The sequence below is a fragment of the Lissotriton vulgaris genome, unplaced genomic scaffold, assembly GCF_964263255.1.
Source record: "Lissotriton vulgaris unplaced genomic scaffold, aLisVul1.2 SCAFFOLD_235, whole genome shotgun sequence".
Lineage (NCBI taxonomy): Eukaryota > Metazoa > Chordata > Amphibia > Caudata > Salamandridae > Lissotriton > Lissotriton vulgaris.
Genome location: NW_028253230.1, coordinates 442,192 through 463,083, shown reverse-complemented (window position 1 = coordinate 463,083; position 20,892 = coordinate 442,192). Strand labels below are relative to the sequence as shown.

Here is a 20,892-nt window from a genome sequence, read left to right as displayed (position 1 = left end):
CCTACTATGTCCCAGGGTGCCCACCCTCAGAACTTCCACCTCAAGAACACCAACAACAGCAACTCAACCACCCTGCTCGACAACCTCGACAACCTCGGACTCAAAAGCTCATCATGACTTCCACCCACTCCACTGGATACACGCTCGACCCCAGCAACCAAGTCACCTTCAGCCACACCACCGAGCTCCACTGGACTGACCATTGCTGCATCTACTTCACCGTCGAGAAGCCCACCATGCACCACCACACACAACAGGCCCCCCACCACAGCTGGAGCAAAGTCACCGAAGACCAGCTAAACACCACCCTCGTCCGAAACCCACCAACTGACACAACCAACACTGACACTGCCGCCTGCAACCTCAGGCAATGGACCGATGACTGCGCCAACACTCTTGTCCTGATCAAGAAACCCTCTAACAGACGCACTGACAGAAAGGCCACCTGGTTCACTGCTGACCTCCAGACATCCAAGCAGAGCTCCTGTAGGCTCAAGAAGAAGTGACACCAAGAACAGACACCGGACAGCAATGCAGCCTATAAGAGCGCCATCTGCAGACACCACAAACTCATTCAAACCTCCAGAAGGACCTCCTTCAAAGAATGCATCAACAACAATGCACACAACAGCAAAGAGCTCTTCAACATCATGAAGGAACTCTCAAACCCCACCTCAAACTCCAACTGCATCCTGCCATGGCAAGACCTCTGCGACTCCCAAGCCACCTTCTTCCACAAGATCGCGGATATCCATGACAGCTTCAACAACCAGGCCCCCCGACAGATGCCGACATCTCAGACTCACCGACCCCCCAGCCACTCCGACCCCCTGCTTTCCTGGACCCACATCAACGACGACGACACCATCCAAATCATGAACACCATCCACTCCGGCTCACCATCAGACCCCTGCACGCACCAAATCTTCAACAAAGCAAGCTTCACCATCGCACCCAATCTCTGCAATATCATCAACAACTCTTTTGAGACGGCCATCTTCTCGGAGAGCTGGAAGCACGCCCAGATCAACGCCTTACTCAAGAAACCCAAGGGGGACCCCAAGGACCTCAAGAACTTCCGGCCCATCTCCCTACTCCCGTTCCCGGCGAAAGTAATTGAGAAGATTGCAAACAGGCAATTGACCTCCTTCCTCGAAGAGAACAACATCGTAGACCCATCCCAATCTGGATTCCGCAGCAACCACAGCACCAAAACAGCCCTCATCGCCGCCACCAATGACTTCAGTGCCCTGCTGGACAACGGAGAAACCGCGGCCCTCATCCTCCCGGACCTTTCAGCTGCCTTTGACACCGTCTGCCACCAAATCCTACACACACACCTCCACAACGCAGGGATCCATGACAAAGCCCTGGACTGGACCACCTCCTTCCTCACTGGCAGAACCCTCCATTCCAAGATCATCTGCGGCGTACCCCAGGGATCGTCCCTCAGTCCGACACTCTTCAATGTCTACATGGCACCGCTCGCCAAGATCATCCAATCGCACGACCTCAACATCATCTCATATGCTGACGACACCCAGCTGATCCTCTCCCTCACCAAGGCTCCCACCACTGCCAAAACCAACCTCCACGAAGGTATGAAGGCCATCGCCGAATGGATGAATAACAGCTGCCTGAAACTGAACTCGGACAAGACGGAGGTCCTCATCATCGGATCCACCCCCTCCGCCTGGGACGACTCATGGTGGCCGGCTGCACTGGGAGCTGCGCCGATGCCCACTGACCACACACGCAACCTGGGGGTCATCCTGGACTCATCGCGGTCAATGACCCAGCAAGTCAATGCCATCTCCTCCTCCTGCTTCAACAACCTCTGCATGCTCCGCAAGATCTACAGATGTATCCCCACCGGAACAAGAAAGATGGTCATCTAGGCCCTCATCAGCAGCAGGCTGGACTATGGCAATACCCTCTACATGGGACATCAGCCAAACTCCAGAAACGACTACAATGCATACAGAACGCCTCTGCACGCCTCAAGCTCGACATCCTCCGCCACAGCCAACTCATAGCCCACCTGAAAGGCCTGCACTGGCTCCCCGTCAACAAGAGGATCACCTTCAAGCTCCTCACCCACGCTCACAAAGCACTTCACAACGCCGGACCAGCGTACCTCAACGAGGGACTCACCTTTTAAACCCCGAACTGCCAGCTTCGCTCGGCTGACCTCACCCTTGCTTCCGTCCCCCGCATCCCACCTCGCCCCCAAGACTTGGAACACCCTCCCCTTCCACCTATGACATACCCAGGACCTGCTGACCTTCAGGAGACTTCTCAAGACCTGGCTGTTCGAGCAGTAGCAGCAACCTCCCCCAGCACCTTGAGACCCTCACGGGTGAGTAGTGCGCTCTACAAATGGATTGATTGATTGATTGCTTGATTGATTGACATAGCTGTTTGCTGTGGCTTGTTGGGAGCTTCACCACTCCCACCAAGCCATAGCAAACTGTGCTTGCTTTCACCAAGCGAGAGCATTGAAAATGCTCTGGCGTGCTGAAAGCGAACACAATTGCTTTGATAGAGAGGGAGTTGCATGTTAGAAGCTCCCTCTCTGTCAAAGCAATGCCGGCTTCCATGGGAGGCGGGAGCCGGCAGGGAACGCTGGGGCCTTGAGACTCCCATGTGGTCCAAGTGGTGAGTAGGTGCCCAGGAGGCACCAACTTTGAATGTCCAGGCCCCAAGGTATGGGGACCCTGGGGTCCAATTTGGACCAGGGAGGTGGGGCACGCAGTCCCCCTGCCCTAGCTGTAAATGGCTGAGCCCCAGGAAACGGGGTCTCCGGGACCAAAATCAGACTGGGGAGGGGGGCCACATATCCCTCTTCCCTAGCATTAATGTAAATGTTTTTTAAAAAGACCAGGCCCCGGGGGATGGGTCCCCGGAGCTAAAATCAGCCTGGGGAGGGGGGATTTGGAGTCAAAATATCCTGGCTCCGGGGGATGGAGTCCAATGGGCCGAAATCATCCCCAGGGAAGGGGGGCCACACATCCTCCCTCCTGTTTTAGAAAAAAACCTGACCGGCACACTGAAGGCCAGTCCCCTTTCTCCACCACTCTGCAAACGGGCCTTCTGGTGCACTGCTGGTTGAGGGATGAAGTCTCCTTTGCTCCAGAGGGTCCGTGGGGGCCAACAAGCTCTTATGTTATCTCTAGTAAGTCCCACACAGTGGGATTATGAGAGGTCTTCGGAGGCCAAGCCCACCATCACCCTGCAAACACTCCTCCTGGTGCACTGCTGGTAGAGGGATGGCGTCGCCTTGGCTCCAAAGGGTTCTTGGGGGACAACTAGCCCTCCTATTACCTACAATAAGCCCACAGAATGAGATTGTTGAGAGGACTTCAGAGGCCATGCCCCTTTTCTCCATCACTCTGCAAACTTGTGTCCTGGTGCACTGCTGGTTGGAGGATGACATCCCCTTGAGTCTAGAGTGTCCTTGGGGGTCAACAAGCCCTCCTGGTACCTCCAGTAAGTCCCACAGAGTGAAATTCCTGAAAGGTCCTAGAAGGCTATGTCCCCTTTCTCCACAACTCTTCAAACGCTCCTCCTGGCATCTTGCTGGTTGGGGGATGAAGTCCTCTCGAATGCTGAGGGTTCTTACTCCGACACAGCAGAATTCCTGAGAGCTGGTTGGAGGCCGCCCCTTTTCTCTACCACTCTGCAAAGGTGACTACTAGTTAAAAAACCTTGGAAATTCACTTAAGAACCAAGGGTTACAGGGACATTATAGTTACGAAATAGAATACGAAAACCCTTAGAAATTCACTGAAAAACCAAAGGTTACAGGGACATTATAGTTAGGCTCAGGTTTCACTCGTATGAAACCAGTGAATGAGTTATTTTTTTTTTATTTGTTTCAATAATTAACAATTGTTATAATTAAAATAAAATAATACCAATAAGCAATAACAAAATAAAAAAACTATTAAAATTGGTTATTGTATCCACAATATTTAACTTTCGTCAATGTGCCCTTGGATTTCGCTTAGGAGTCCTTGGAGTTGTCATGCAAATTATGCTAGCCTTGCCAGTTCCATTGGGATCTTCAAATTAAAAAGACGTTCCATTGCTTTTGAGCAAGTGCGAGTGTCGTACTTTAAAAAGAGTGGATTTAATAAGGTGCAGAGTGCATACTAACCCTGGGCATAGTGTGTGTGGTGGCGCTACGTGGAGTACCACGGAGTTCAAAACAAACTCCATACACTCCACATAGCTCCGTTACGTACCACTCCACTGCGGAGTGTGCAAAGTTGTGCCTACTCCGCCTACTTCACGGACCGCGCAGTAGGCAAAACTCTGCACACTCCGTGGGCGGAGCGGAGTTCTCTGCCCACCCTTAGTGCATACATCAAATTGGGACAAATGCAGACTAGATGGGCCAAGGTTTCCTCCTACTGGTGGCACTGTCTGCCAGAGGTAGGCATCTCAAGGAATTTCCAGTGGGTGTTTATTGGCTAAACCATGAGTCTAACTGACAAGATCTGTTTTTAAATTGATTTATTAAGTGTGGAATTTAGATACGACTGGCTTAATTTCTCCCTTTTGGGGCCAATTAGGACCTAAATACTGCTTTCAGAAGTTTCTATTCATCCCAGGTTTTCTTGCTTAGATAAAAGTCTTACTTGTTCCCTTAATATTGTTTTTAAAATTCCTGGACGAATGGATAAAAAGTCTCCAGTTTGACAGTTTTGGATTCCCAAAACTTATAATTTCTGAAGAAAGAATAAATAGTTTTTGTCAGCAGTAAGACATAAAATAATTCGGAAATCTCCCAGGAATACATACAATTTAAGAAGAACAGAAGCTTCAAAGTACATTAATGACTATAATCCAGTCATTTTGAAAATGTGGACTGCAAACATGGATATTCAGTTTAATGTAGACAACTCAATTGCTGTTGCTCGTTATGTCACATCATATATTACAAAATCTGAGAAGTCAGAGATGAAAGACATGTGGGATGAAATTTCCGCAGGAAAGAGTCTCAGCAACAATTTGTACAGCATTAGTTTTAAGATGCTTTCCCATAGAGAGATAGGATCTTATGAATATTTGGATCGCTTGAGCTTAGCCAGTTTGCATTCAAAGTCAAAAGGAATCCTTTGGGGAAGTCTAGGCCTAACTTCCACACGGAACAGAGTATTGTAATATTTTCCAGCATTTAGGGGCCGATCCTAATGCGATGCTCGTATACTTCACAATGGGAGCATACATTCCGAGCGGAATGCATGCCTGCATTGTGAAAAGCAGGGGTGCAGTTCATCCCGGCCCCTTGTGGCCGGCACCCCAAGGTGCCTGCCACCCGGTGCAGGGATCAACAGAGGGCACCATAGATGCCCCCAGGCTGCCATTCGGTGGCCTCGCAAACATGGGGGCCTTGCTGGGGGCCCTCAAAGACAGTTTCCGACTGCCTTTTCATGCCGGAAACACCAGCACAAAAAGGCAGTGAAAAACTTCCCTCGTACTCCCTCGGTTGTAAAGAGGCAGCTGGGGGAGTACTGAAGGATTTCTGGATGGCGGACGGACTGTTCGAGCCTGTCGGACGCCATCCGGAAATCTGAGTCAGATTCCTTTCAGACAGAGCCCATCGGAATGGCTCGGTCTGAAAGGAATCTGGCCGGCACATTCCCATTTGGTCGGAACGGCTTCCGCCCATCGTTCGTAGCCCTTCCGGCCAAAATCGGAATTGGCCCCTTAGTGTATGGGCCAGAAACTACTGATATTGTCAAAACTAATATGTTGGATACATACTATCCCAAAGGGAGTCCATATCTTGAAAACGTATGTCTGTGTGAAATACTTCAACACTGCAGGTGTAAAAAGAATGTTACAGAAAATATAAAATAAGAAAAGTATGCAGTAATTGGATCTGCTGACTGTTTAGTCAAACATGCCAAAGAAAATCTTGTTATCCATAGAAAACTAAGTTGCGAAACTCCAGATACAAGAGAATTTTTCTATTTAGCACTACTACAACTCTTCAAGCCTTGGCGTAGAAAACAGAATTTCTTGGAGATTTTGACAGTTACGAAGATTCTTTTAATGCAACAAAAGATACAATTCAGTATATGGTATTTGATTTCCTACTTGAATAAGAATGAACTATTTCTGCAGAAATAGCTAGAGAAAGTTCACAAATCATTCAAAGTTCTGGTTCATTGACTCTAGATCCACCGGGACAACCAATTATTGAAAATGAAGCAGCAATTGCCATGAATAAAGTAGAAACTGCATTACTGCAAGCACAACAGGATAATATTGAGTTTGATCAGTTAGAAGAACAACTAAATATTGAACAAAAAGAAATATAGCTGCTATTTAAACATCAAGTGGAACATGTCTTTCGCCAAAAAAAAAGAAAATCAATGGTCATCATTCCAACCTATTCTATTATATGTTTGTGGTCAAGTTGGAACAGGGAAACGTTTCTTAATTAAAGTTCTGACAAGTTATCTACACAGAACTACAGAATCACATTTATCGTGTGTCATAACAGAAACAACTGGATTAGCAGCACGCAACATTAAAGGTATTACTTTACATCAATTGCTACCTGTTGAACATGATAATAAACTGGAATATCAAAACTATCCAGAGAAGCTTGTTATGAAGTCTCAAGAATACTGAAGAAAGTGAAACTTTTAATCATTGGTAAGGTGAGCATGGCCTTAAACTTAGTGCTTTCCTTTGTACACTTGAGAAGCAATAGATTTTTGAAAAAAGAGTACGATGTACTCTTTGGAGGAATGCATTTAATTGTATTTGGAGACCTACTACAACTTACTCCAGTAAAGGACAACCTGTATTTAAAACTCGTCTCCATGATGACACAAACTTTGAATTTAAATAACTTGTTAAAAATATGTGACTAGCAGCTGATGAAAATAACTGAAATATTCCTAGAGACATCAAAATTGGCATGTTGGCAAAACATGGTAAACGCATTTTAGAAAGTCAGATAATATGGAATTTGTTTACATCTCAAAAAACACCAGCAGGACTGGTCATTATGCTCATAGAAAATAAATCAATAGTTTGTCTAATGCCTAGACTGCAAGAGTGATCTAACTTTAATGAACAACTACTAAAACTGGAAAAACAACGCATTCTGGAAATTGAAGCTAGTGACACATTGAAACACCAGGGAGTAACAATTCCACTTACTGAAAAACTACATGCAAATTAGATTCTTTGGAAAAGTCTGTATCTAAAACTGCAGGGTTAGAAAAGCGTTTACATGAATGTAAAAACTGTAGAGAAATTTAGTTTCGTAACTTGAATGTAGAAGGATTGGTAAATGGAGCGATGTAAAAAGTTGTTGATTTTGAGAATTTTCAAAATAGAGATGGATTAGCATTTTTGATTGTAAAATTTGACCAGATTAATAAAGTAAAACAGATTGGGCATTGTGTTGTACGTTTTTCGATTGTAACGTAATTGTATGTTTGAAGACAACAGTTTCCTCTGTCTTTAGCACATGTAGTACCAATTAACAAATCTCAAGGTTTAAGTACAGACAGAGATTGTGTAATTATTGAAGGTACTGAGTTCAAAGAGGGAATGGCATAAGTTGCATTTTCTCGAGTACGAACATTGTCCAGTTTGTATTTGATAGAATTTGATAAGAAAAAGGTTAGATCTGATGCAAGTTGTGTAAGAGAGTAGACTCGCTTAAGAAGACTAAATGCTGCTCATTGCGATGAATGCCCAATATGTGGGAAACATATACTATGACAAAAATGGAAATATATCAAACATTCAACTGAAGTTCATGATAAGAAAAGCATTGAAAAGAAAGTTGAAGGCGTAAAGAAAAAAAAATGAAACTGGTGGTGAGATTGTAGGAAACCCGTTAGAAAACAGTTCAGATTATCAACTGTTATGCAAATGTAGTTCTGACAGTAATCTTTCATTTACCACGCCTTCTTAATTAACTCATGGAAAACCATGAAAAAAGATCATGGGCCTCATTTATGAGAAATGACGCATCGCTGCGTGAAAGCAGCAATGCGTCACTTCTCAGTGCGCACTCCTTGCGACATTCCTGATGCGTCATATTTAATGTATGACGCATCATGTCGCAAGGAGTTACAGATACTTCAGTATTTCTGACGTATCTGTAAGCGCAAAAGTGACGCATTGCTGGAGTGTGTCACAAAAGTGACGCAACTCCAGCAATGCGTCCTTTCACATGGGGCAAGCCCCATGTGAAAGGGCCTGCATCAGTCTTACGCCTGCTGTGAGGCAGGCGCAAGATTTTGACGCAACGGCGTCCTAAAAGTGACGCAGTGAAATCTCATAGATTTCACTGCATCACTTCTACAACCCTTCCTTGCGTCAATACGCCCCACTTGCATACATTATACCTGGCGCAGTTATAATGTGGTGCAGGGGTTTACAAAGTCACGCATCTATCTAGATGTGTCACTATGTAAATATGGCGCAACAAGGCGCATTTTTTACGCCACTGGTGCGTCACAAAAAGTGACGCACCGGCGGCGTAAAAGTGACGCACAGCCTCATAAATGAAGCCCCATGTTCTGCACTACATCATTTACTTCAACAGTTGCTTACTGACAGAAGTAAGTCACATACTGCTTCTGGCATTCAACATCTTTTGGATATAAGTAGCGGATCAGTGACTTTTACTCCCAACATACAATAAGAAGCACACAAAGGTATAATGGTCATGCTTGGAGTATAAGAAGGTGAAGGAATACACATTGATAACTTATTTGGACTAAGTTTACAAATGGAACCATAAGTACGAAGATTGTTTATTTACTTCTACCACTGATATACATGCAGAGCGCTTTCTAAACTTAACAATACCAGGCTGCAAAACGGTGTCTTTTACCAAATTTGTTAAAACAGCAAATCAAGATATGATGTGTTCACATTGTAGATCAGACATGTCGTCTAGATTGAACATACAAGGATTTGGAAAATAAATCATTTTAATGCTAGAACGTTGTAGATCAGATGGAACAAATTTACAAACAGAAATGACAAACTTCAAAGCAGATCAAATATCTATTCCTGGAAGAACTTATAAAACACAGGCCAATATTTTTCATGAAGGAGCTATTATAACATGTGGACACTATACTGTGTTTTTAAAATGTAATAGCGGATGGACAAATTGCAATGATGCCAACCAGAAATTCAAAGTGAGATTGTCTTCTCAATTAGCTGATTCATATATGTTATTTCGGCAGCCAAAGTTCTCAGAGCATAACAAGGCCTATTGGGGGCGATGTCGTTGAAAAACAGAATAGATTGGTTTCTATAAGTATTCATCATTAGTGTTTTCATTATTAATTTGGGTTATGGAAGATTAACTTTAATCAAACAAGTAGAATATATATTTCTTTTCAGTACTGTACCATGTATAAAAGCAATAGTTATTGTTTTAATATTGATTTATGTTGAATAGTAAAGTTAATATACATAAAGCAAATGGTTAAGATTGTTTAGTGACAGTAAAGCATAGTAACGCATATTTATAATGATGTACTATGCTCTTTAGGGTTTTTTTTATACAATCCATTCAATTGTTTTTCCCCACTGTTCAAGGATGATACCACATTCACACCACGACATTTGGTGAAGCTATATGAAATCTGAGAACAGTAAAAAAGGAAAACTAATGCTGGTATTTAATTATAATACAATGTGATTTAAAAAAAAATAATCTTACTGTTTTTTTAACAAAGCAAGCTATATATTTCTGTTTCTTCTTAATAGCAGTCGAAGAAGGACAGATCTCTTTCGTAGGCAGGCCTCATGAAAGCACTAGAACACACAGCTTCATCCCCAGATGCCCTGTATAATAAACAGAAAGTGATCCATCCAGTTACTTCTGCACATATTTACTTAGGATTTGATGGGAAACAGCGGTAGTCACACCACAGGATTGCTAAGAGGTCTTCAGAGGCCACTCCCCCTTTCTTCACCACTCCGCAAACCCAGCTTGTTGTGCACTACTGGTTTGGAGATGAAGTCAACCTTACTCCTGAGGTACTTTGTGGGTCAAGAAACCCTCCTGGTACCTCCTGTAAGTACTACACAGCGGGATTCCTGAAAAGCCCTTTTCTCCACCACTCTGCAAATGTAACTGCTAGTTAAAAAACCTTCGAAATTTACTGAAAAAAACAAAGGTTACAGGTACGTTATAGTTATAAGAATCAGCATTTATAAACCCTTAAAATTCTTTGAAAAAACACAAGGTTACAGAGATGTTATAGTTAGGGGCAGACTTTACTCATACAAACTAGAGAAATTCAGCAGTTATAGTTAGCTGGGCTCACTCTAACTTGCACACCACAATGCACTGCTTATGACCTCACATATTACATCATTCACGACACGGTCAGTGACTTCACTGATGACATCTCAAATTCTGCAGCTCTCTACATCACCGTAATGGTTGATTTCCCATGGTGGAAACTTGATGTTACTACATTGCATTTTTGTGCCATTCCTGTCGCAGGCGATAGGCCTCACTATAGAATTGTGTTAACGTTTTCAACAGAAGAAGTGTGGGATTGCTGGTGGTAGGAAATTTGAGGATCCTCACAGTTTTCTAAAACATCACGAACAGTAACATGAGTAATATGTGTGATTTTAGTCAGCATTTGAGGTTTGCAGGGGATTCTGGGTAAGAAAGGTTAGAATTAAGCTCGGGCGCAGTAGGCTTAGTGGGGCTTCGCGGAGTGCCACAGAGTAGAGAAGAAACTCCGTGAAACTCACCGTAGCTCCGCTATGCCACCCACCTCCCACCCCCCTAATAACAATTGATTTAAAATTAAATATAAACACTTACCTGAGCTGCGGGTTCCCCGGGCTGCCCTCCTCGTCTACATCGCCGTTCATGGGAAAACTATGAGAAATGCACATTCGTGGACGCATGCACAGTTTCCGCATGGATGCGATGAAGAGGAGGAGGGCAGCCCGGGGATGCCGCAGCTCTAGTAAGTGCTTTTATTTACTTTAAAGTGTGTTTATTTCAGTTTACATCAATTGGTAATAGGGGGGTGGGAGGCGGGTGGTGGCCAACTCCGCTCTGCCGCGGAGTGTTTGGAGATTTGCCTATTCTGCGTTCTCCGTGGAATGCGGAATAGGCAAATCTCTGCACACTCCGTGGGCAGAGCGGAGTTTTCTGCTCACGGTTAGTTAGAAGGACCATTCAAAGCACGCCACCCTGGACTCCACTGCATGTCTCCTTTTCAGATATGTCTGTGTTTGGTAGGTTTCCCTGGGTGGTGGTGGAATCGAAGTCCAAGTTCAACAAATTGCCTGAATGGGTCATTTTTAAAGGAAAAAATTGATGTCTCCACATTTGCTATGGGTCATTTCCAGTTTGGGTCAATTGGACACTGAGACTTATTGGGAGAATTGTGGGGGCACGGATTGGTATAAGATTTCTTATTATTATTTGCATATTTCTCCATTCAAATACCCCCAAATTCAATGTTGTACATATAAGCACTAATCCTAAGCTCATTACATGTCATAAATGAGTAGGATCCCCTCAGATCCATTTTTAATTCCTTAGATTTTACCACATCAATTGAAGCATAGTCAGTATTCAATAAAAAAAATTAAGCTGAATCTCAGTTGTTAGCTCTGGATTGCACATGTTTTTAGACAACCAACAAATTCTATATAGCAGTGACCTGAATGGTCTGATGAATGTAACAATATATTATATTTGTTAAGCAGCCAGTGGGATATGAATTATAGAAGAGTACCTTGTCACCTATTTCTATTTTGATTTGACTTATTTTCATTAATTTAATGAAATCCAATAATTAGCTACACAAATGACACCTTGGTGAATTCAGACTTTTGTCAAGTTTTAAGAAACGTATAGCTTTTTCCATGTATTTTGTAGAAAATGAGTTCTGCCCATTTAGTCCTCTGGATTTTTTGCATTTGAATACCTAATTTTGTGAAAGAGTCTCACCCTCTGTAAATTCTATGGAAATGGACTGAGCGTGCTAACCAGCAGTATACACCTTTCAACATAAGGCTACTGCTGCACAGCTAGGGTAAGAGAGTCTGAGCTGGTTAAATATGAACAAGCTAGCACATGTGTGTGCGCACATATATATGCTACACATGCAAGAGCACTGCCTTGCGTAGCCTGGTACCTGTGCATTTGTAGCCTGTTGTAGAAGGGACCCTTCAAGGATTGGTGCTGACCTAGGTAGGCCTTATAATATGAGTCGACACTCATAGTGTAGGTCTGTAGTGTTTACTGAAAGTCTGTGGTGCTTAACTGAATTACATACAATAAATGAAATCTGCATCATAGCACAGTTCTGCCCCACTTAGGCCTGCAGGGCACAGTGAGATATTAATCTTAGGGTCAACATGCATCCCACGCGTAGATTCACAATCCTTTATATCATACACTCAATAAGGCAATTTAAGAATTTTCAAATTTCCCTAGCACAGCTCATTATCAAAGGTCTTTGTCCCCTCTAGTGGGCCAAATTACTCTACTGGCCAGCAAGAGGATCAAAGGCCTCCACCCACAATAGATCCATTAACAGTATTTCATCTAGTTTCTGAGAAAAGAAGGGGTTGGGGATATCTGCATCTTCTAAATATCTCCTCACACTGCACCTCTGTTAGGAAAGTCCAAGCCCATAGAAACAAAGGAGGAAGGCCAGACCTCTGGACCCAAACACAGGAGGTTCTCCCCTTTCAGGTTTGGTGGGAAGAATTCAGGCAGCTGGGCTGGCTGGGGGTGGAGCCTAAGCTTTCAGAGAAGGTACTTTCATAGGTCACTTGAAGTCTCCATATTTAAATGTCCCCGAATGCTGTGCCGTAGGATTGGGACATCCCTTGAGTGATGCTGTAGCGCCTTATGATTGACATGGGGTTCCTGGTTTAAAACTTTCCAACCTCACTTCAAACTCCCACCCCCCACAAGTGAGAGACATTTGTGAAGACACTGGACCTGGGAGTGACAACGCCAAAATAATTCACGACTGGAACGAGAAGCTGTCTGATAGCACTGCAAGGATGGACTGAAGGACTCCTGAGGTACAGTGGTTCAACAGACTTGATGTGGGACCTCTATGGTTTCCCTAGGGCTTCAGAGGTATTGTTCTTGACTCCACTGACAGAGGCGTCTTTGAAGAAGCCAGGGGACTCTGGTGTCTGATGATTACACCAGAGAGGTTGTTCTACTTACTACTGTGTAGGGACTATCGGAGATGCCCCCAAGCAGGTGAGAGAACCAGAAATCCAGGCAAAGGATAGGTCTGGCAAGGGAGCAGCAAAATCAAGCTCCCCCAAATGTAAATCACATTTAGAGGCCAGAGGAAAGTGCTCTTTGTGGCTAGGTATTGATACCAGGAGCAAAACAGGTCACTTAGAATCGGCCTATCGAACCTATGTGACTGGAGATATCTGCATTGAAATCTCAGTCCTCTGCGAGATTGTGCTCAAAATTGAGCAATAAGTGCTTTGCTAAAGTTCCTGAGTTTACCCTTGTGGATAGCTAAGAACCTGGGGGTTGGTGCATCCATGTTATATTTTATATTGATGGGGTTGGGCATGTGTGGAGCCCCTAGCCAAGATATTTCATGGCCCAGGGCCCAAAACAACTCAAGGAGTCTCGAAGACAGAAGGACAGAGGCTAAAGAATGAATCAAGATGAACACCACCACACATTATTTTTCCCCCTGGCTACATCCCGCACCCTGTGCCCATGACTGTAGAAGTGTGGAGATGCAGCCCCTGCAACCACTCATTCTCAATAACATTGGAAAAAAAATCTTGAATGGTCATCTGCTGGCACCGGCATCAGTGTTGGCCAGGCATGGATTCGGCCTCCCTTGTTGCTTTATTTAAGTGGGGGTACCCAGGTGCTGCTGATATAAAATGCAATCCTGGGGCTATGAAGCACCTCATAAGCGCCAACAATGGCAAGAAAAGGTGCATATTAGCCATGTGGTGCCCCAAGAAGTGCAGGGGCACCATCGCCCATTTTGGAGCATGTATGGAGGAGTTGGAGTGTGTGCAGCAGCACCCACAGGAGAGTTTCATAACAAGTTAATCTAAACCTCCCAAGGAATTGAATTCTTGACCCCGAATAGGTTTTTCATTAAATCAAGTACTCCTGGAGCTGGAATAACTTGTGTGTGGCACCTCTGTTGGTTGGTCCTAAAGCTGCAGTATCAGCATTGTAAACATAGATATAAGACTCTGGGACAAATGTCTTTGAATGTAGGGCTTTATTGACAATGTTGATAGTTGACAAGGCAAGGTTTTACAGTATGACGGTTCATTACAACAAATGAATATAGCATGGGTTGAATATTGTTACTGGCTCCAGTGAATGAATGAATATGTTTATTGTATGTGAAGTAATAAAACAAATTTACAATAAATAGTTCAGAATGATAAAAGCATCTAAACAATAAATTGATCATCGCCCTCCTAACATGTATGACATGATTTAAAATTCTACAGTTAACATTCACAGATGTTCTTATGACTAGTCTGGCGTAAAAGGCAGTAAGTCAAATCAAAAAATGTTGTTATCTTTCCTTCCTTAAATTGGAGCTTCCTTTACAGTTCAAATCTTGCTGGCAATAAACAAAGGCTTCAGATACTTTTCCGCAACGTAATGAGTACTTGGCAAATACATACAATGTGCTCAGTAGTTTCATTCTTGCAATTACGGTGCCAGCAGGAATTTGTGGCTAGACAATTCAAAGTCCATGGGCCCTTCAGGTGGGCTAATGGAATAAAAAAACAAGCAAAATCATAAAAACTTGAGATTAAAGAATAATGCCAAAATTGATGAAAGGTATCCTTGAGTTGTGTGTGAGTAGGAATCCATGGTATAGTCAGATAAGTTGCATGATTTTGGCACGCCCAAATCCAATGTTCTGCTAATAGTATTGACATTATTTCATATCAAGCATTTCTGATGTAGCCGTGATGTTGCTACCAAACCTGTAAGGGCGGTAAATTATTTCTTGTGGTAATATTATTGACTGAGGGTAGACTTAAATTGCAACTGATAATCCTAGCACATCTCAATTCGTCAGGAATGTGTCACTTTATGCACTCCTCTGTGGATGTAGTTTAGCTTAATCATGTGTTGCTGGTTTTCAGAGATGGTAGCAAGTGTTCCAGTCTAAGTCTTATTTCTGGTGTTGAATTCTGTAAAGATAACGAAGATTTGATCTCATTAGTGTAGATTTTATTTAGAGTGATAACTGTTGAATCATGAAAGACAATGGAACTGTACAATAAATTTGGTATCAATTTCAAGTTCATTATATTAAGTGCTTGTGTAATTGCTCTCCTGCCATAGTTACTAGTGTATCTTTTCACCAATTTTGTGACAACCGTTACTTTCTGCAGCCTCTTTTTAATATGTTCACCAATTTTGTGATAACCGTTACTTTCTGTAGCCTCTTTTTATTATGTGCAGACAATAATAAGTTATTAGTACCAGTAATCCCCATGTAGTCACATGACTTCCCTTCCTCAATGCAAATCCTATTTTTAAGCTACCTCAGACCTCTCCTGGTCTTACCAAAAAGCATTATTTGTGTCTTATCAAGGACTAGCTTTAGATCACAAGTATAATTAAATTTCTCTAATTTTATTAAATGGTTTGGGAGGCCACTAGCGGTAAGTGATAGAAGTATTGTATTACCAGCATAGGATAACTAGATTATGAGTTGCTTTCCTAATTTTGGTTCAAGTCAACTAGCTCTCTATAAGTAGAAGGAAGAATCTGATATCTATACTACTATAATAAAGGAAGAACTTTTAGCCTTTGAGGCGGGTAAACTCGGGAACCACAGCGCCAATCCACACACCCGATACACCGTTGGAATCATCAGGGTGTGTAGATGGTTATAGGCTATATAAATTTTTTTTAAAAACGTTATTTAAAAAATTTACAGAAAAAAAATAGTAGTCCCGCCGAAGTAGCGCCGGCCACGACGTGCGTGCTCACGTCAGGAACGCGGGGAGGAACGGCGTCCAGGAGCGCGAGGAGGAGCGGCGGACATGGCGCGGGAGAGTAGCGGTGACGTGAGGAGCAGCGGACAGGCCAGCGGCAGTGCGAGCAGCGGACAGGCTGGAGGAGCGGAGGCTGAGGTAAGGGAGCGGCGGACATGGCGTGGAGGAGGAGCGGTGACGTGAGGAGCAGCGGACAGGCCAGCGGCGGTGTGAGCAGCGGACAGGCGGGAGGATGGGCGGCTGAGGTAAGGGGACCCATGTCGGGGCAGGCGGGGGTCGGGGCAGGCGGGGGACGGGCTGCTGGACAATGTCGGGGCGGGCGGGGGTCTGGGAAGCCTGTTGCTCCCGGACAAAGTCGAGACGGGCTGCTAGTATATATATATTTTTAAAGGAAGAGGTGCAAGAATACAGCCTTTTTTAAGGTCATTATTTGTGGATATCTTGGGGGGAAATCATTTTGTTAGTTAACCTAATTTGGAGACTAGGGTTTTTTTGCAGAAAAACCGACAAGTATAGCTATGATTGATTGATACTCCAGTTAGATAATGATCTGTTAACCTGAAAAAAGGCTGATGAGTAATCAACTAAACATGTATATAAATCGAGGCACCCCCTTTGCAATGTTTTATCAATAAGAAGTTTGAAACTAACAATTATGTCTATGGTTGATCAGGTCTAGCTGAATCCGGATTGGTGCAATAGAAAAGGATTAAACTCAATCGCCCTCACATATAACACACATAAGTCATTGGGTTACAAGTTGAGGGGGCTGACACTCTACTCAAGAATCAACTCTCTCAATTCTCAGGGTGACGTCATTAGCAATCCCTACATTCACCTGTGCTCAACTTTTTGGTAAGTTGGCACAGAACAGTAGGGCTTAATTTAGGCAATGTGGAAAGTGATTATACAGCACTTCAAAGAGTAATAAAGTTAAAACACCACGCAGAAACGTCCCATGCTAATTTAGAAAAATCTAGTACAATTCATTAAATAGTTTGATACGACAAAAATCCAATCAGTAGAACCGGAGTTATGAATTTTCAACCATTTAAGTGAAAATATCACCAAAAAGTACAAAGCGCCGAGCGCAGCAATCTGGTTGTGTGAGACCGGGAGAAAGTCACAAGTTCAGGCCGACTGCGATGGAGCACCGTTCGGATACAGTGCCCAGGTTAGGCCTTCTGAAAAGTTACATTCACAGTCAAGTGAAGAGAATCCTGTTCACTGTGGGGGAGGCCAAGAGGAGCAGGGAAGTGGCGCAAATGGTCGCTGATGTAGTGTGACGAGCAGGCCTGGCAAAGCAGACAGTTGTTGCTTTAGTGTGAAGATCCTGTTGTCATCACAATCATTTGGGCTGGAGCTTCTCAGTAGCGCTCTCCACAAGTGGTCAAAGCTGTTGCATGAAGGGTCAGGTTGACTAAACTTCGCGTTGACGGGTACTGCGAGTGACAAGGTTTTGGAACAATGTGACGATTCGCTGTCACGAGGAGCCCAAAAACTTCAATTCAGTTCAAATGAGGCCAAACCAAGGGTATAGGGCCTGAGCGGCACCACCTGGGGGTCAAGGGCTTGTCCAGCTGGATCTGGATGCTGGTTCAGATAGTTGCACGTCTGATGTGTCGCTGTGGCTCTGAACGGGAGGCCAGCAGACTATCACTTGAATCACTCTGGGAGTCCTGAGTTCAGGTGCAGGTCCAATTCCTCTTTCTCAGGCAGGAGGGCAGCAGACAGCAATCCAACAAGGTAGTATTGTGGAAGCAGTACACAAACTATTCAAATGAAATTAGGGCTGTGCCCAGCTCCACCCTTGCATCCTGCCAATGATGGCCCATTAAAGCTTTCTATTGTGTGTGACTGTGTAGGAGGAATATGCAAAGCCTTACTGTCAGCTACACCCAGTCATGTGATCGAGAGGCAGGCTGCAGGCACTAAATGGCTAAGGAACAAAAATGCCACATTTTCAAAATTGTAATTTAAAATCCGACTTTACTATAAGGGAGGCTTTTTTATTACAATTCTGAAGACACCAAACATGAACTAGTTCCAATTGGAATTTACAGCTTATTAAATGTAATAAGGTAACTCCACTGTCATCCTATGGGAGAGGTAGGCCATGCAGTAGTGAAAAACAAATGTAAGAGTGTTTTTACCACCAGTACATGTGAAACTTAAAAGTACATGTCCGACTTGTATGTATTAAAAAGGAAGGTTTGGGCCTGGTAACATATTTTTTTGCTAGGTCAAAAATGGCAGTTTAAAACTACACACACACAATTCAATGGCAGACCTGAGACATGTTTAAAGTCCTACTTAAGTGGGTGACACAATCTGTGCTGCGATACACTAGCAGCATTTAATTTACAGGCCCTCAGTACATATAGTACCACTTTACTAGCAGATAACAAGTAAATTCAATCTGCCAATTAGGTCAAAGTCAATGTTACCATGTTTAAATGAGAGAGCACAATCACTTTAGCCCTGGTTAGCAAAGATAAAGTGCATAGAGTCCTAAGGCCAGCAAAAACGAATTCAGCAAAACAGGAGGAGTGAAGGGAACAAGATTGGTGAAAGACTGCCCGAAGGTTGACAGGCCTATCAAAGACCATGTATTCTGTCTGGAATACACCTCAAGACACTTTCTTCCACCACCCTAGACTTCCTGGTTCTTTACTACACTCTCATTTGCATCCCAGTGTCCTCCCTTTGCCACTGTTTTCCTACCTTTCTCTTCCTCCTTCTTCTCCCTTGTCTGCCTAGCTCTCTCTTGCTCTGGGTCAAAGCTGGATGATGATGAATATATCCTGGTTCTCAAAAATGAGCCCTGGTGTCCACCACCTCTTCCCGAGTCACAAATTAAGCACTGTGTGCATGAGTTTATTTATTTCAATAGCTTGAGCACACACTGCCTAATTTTCTTCGTACTAACACTGTAGATGACTGGGTTTAAAGTGGATGGCACTAGGAAATAAAGGTTGGCCACAGTAACATGTACATTGAGAGGGATATGCCTGCCAAATCTATGTGCCAAAAAAGAGAATAATGCAGGCACATAAAACAGTAATATGACACAAACATGCGAGGCACAGGTGCTGAATGCCTTTTTGCGAGCCTGTAGCGAGTTCATGTCCAACACTGCTCTGAGAATCAGAAAATATGATACAACAACTAATACTGCATCTAAAACCACCACCACCATGGCTACAACCAAACCATAGAAGATATTGATTGTTACATCAGCACAGGCTAACCTGGCTATGCCCATGTGCTCACAATAACTATGAGGCACAATATTATTGTTGCAGTATGGCAATCTGTGGAGCAGAAAGATGCAGGGGGCTACTACAGAAAGGCTTCGGATAAGCCCTATTATTGCAATTTTCCTAATGAGAGTGTTTGTAAATTTCAAAGCATATCTAAGCGGGTCACATATTGCAACATAGCGGTCATAGGCCATGGCCACCAAAATGGCAGATTCCAAACAATAGATAGAATGAACGAAGAACATCTGGGTGAGGCAAGCATGGAATGTAATGCTCCTGGCATTAAACCAAAATATGCCTAGGGCTTTAGGCAATGTGCATGAAGGTAAGAGCAGGTCTGTGACTGACAGCATTGAGAGAAAAATGTACATAGGTTCATGGAGGCTGCCATTGGTTACAATCAAAAAGAGCACGCCCAGGTTTCCTATCAGAGCCCCAATGTACATGAGACAGAATGGGATCGCAATCCAGTGGTAGGAGTCCTCCATCCCTGGGATCCCCATTAAAAAGAACACTGAAGGGTGTCTGCAGCTGCTGTTGAAAGATGACGTCATTGGCTGAGACATCATCAGGTACTGATTCCAGAGAGTCCACTGCTCCTGTAAAGAAACAAAAATTAATTGTTAATTGATTGTTAATTTAGCTGTGTTCAGTCCCCACGCTATAGCTCCTCCCTCAGGTGTTTCCTTTGTATTAATCACATTCTATGTAATTCTGTCATCTACATCATATATGTAGCTCATGTAATTGACAGCGTGCTGGTATTGCACAGGTCGAAGGGGTGCAATGAGCCATATTTCAGAAGCAGAAGATATTTTCAGGATATCCGTGAAGTATGCATTTCATTCACAGGGGGTAATAGACTGAGTTTGATTTCTATCCACCCAGCTAACTAACCCTGAAGTGTAACAATGTATTTAGCCAGAATGGCTTCCCATGCAGCTGTACAATGCAGCCAGTGCTCAGTTATCAATGGCTCCATGACAGCTACTGCACTCTGATTATTCACATGCAATGAGAGCCCTTTGGTAGCCAAGAATTGCAGAAGGAGGTACAGAAATCGTTGAGTTGAATCATTGTCTATTGCGTGCAATTAGCAGTCTATTCATGAACTCTGAACATATTGATTTAAGTAAGGGTGTTTTGTGAGTTCTAACTTGCATGCAGTGGATGCAGTGGATTTAAGATCCTGACATCTTGTGAGAGCATATGAGTTTTAACAAAACAAATGGTCTTTGCCACGTTCACGGTTAATCATAAAATACTCTTAAACCGCCTCCTCGAAATGGGAATTTCGGGAGAAGCCCTGGTTTGGTTCAGGTCTTTTTTATCTGACCGAACCTTCCAGGTCTTTGAAGGCACATCGGTCTCTTTGAGCAAGCCACTGGGATGTGGGGTTCCACAGGGCTCTTCACTGAGCCCTACGCTCTTTAATGCCTATATGAGACCACTGGCTGGGATTGTGCGTCCACATGGTATTAACATCATTACCTATGCGGACGACACCCAGCTAGTGGTCTCTCTTGTGCAAAAGAGCAACCCACTACCACAGTCCAACTTAACAATATGCCTGGAACAGGTCAAGAGTTGGATGACTAAGTCATGT

The 20,892-nt window shown here is 43.7% G+C and overlaps 1 protein-coding gene across 1 annotated transcript; it reads right to left on the bottom strand.

The window, feature by feature from the left end:
• Positions 1-18,904: 18,904 nt before the first annotated feature.
• Positions 18,905-19,852, bottom strand: LOC147661093 (olfactory receptor 52D1-like). Its single transcript, XM_086951343.1, has one exon. The coding sequence runs from the start codon at positions 19,850-19,852 to the stop codon at positions 18,905-18,907; it is 948 nt and encodes a 315-aa protein (XP_086807469.1).
• Positions 19,853-20,892: the final 1,040 nt, after the last annotated feature.

Coding starts and splice junctions, on each gene's coding strand:
- LOC147661093 (XM_086951343.1), bottom strand. CDS start 19,852: ATGTCTCAGCCAATGACGTCATCTTTCAACAGCAGCTGCAGACACCCT.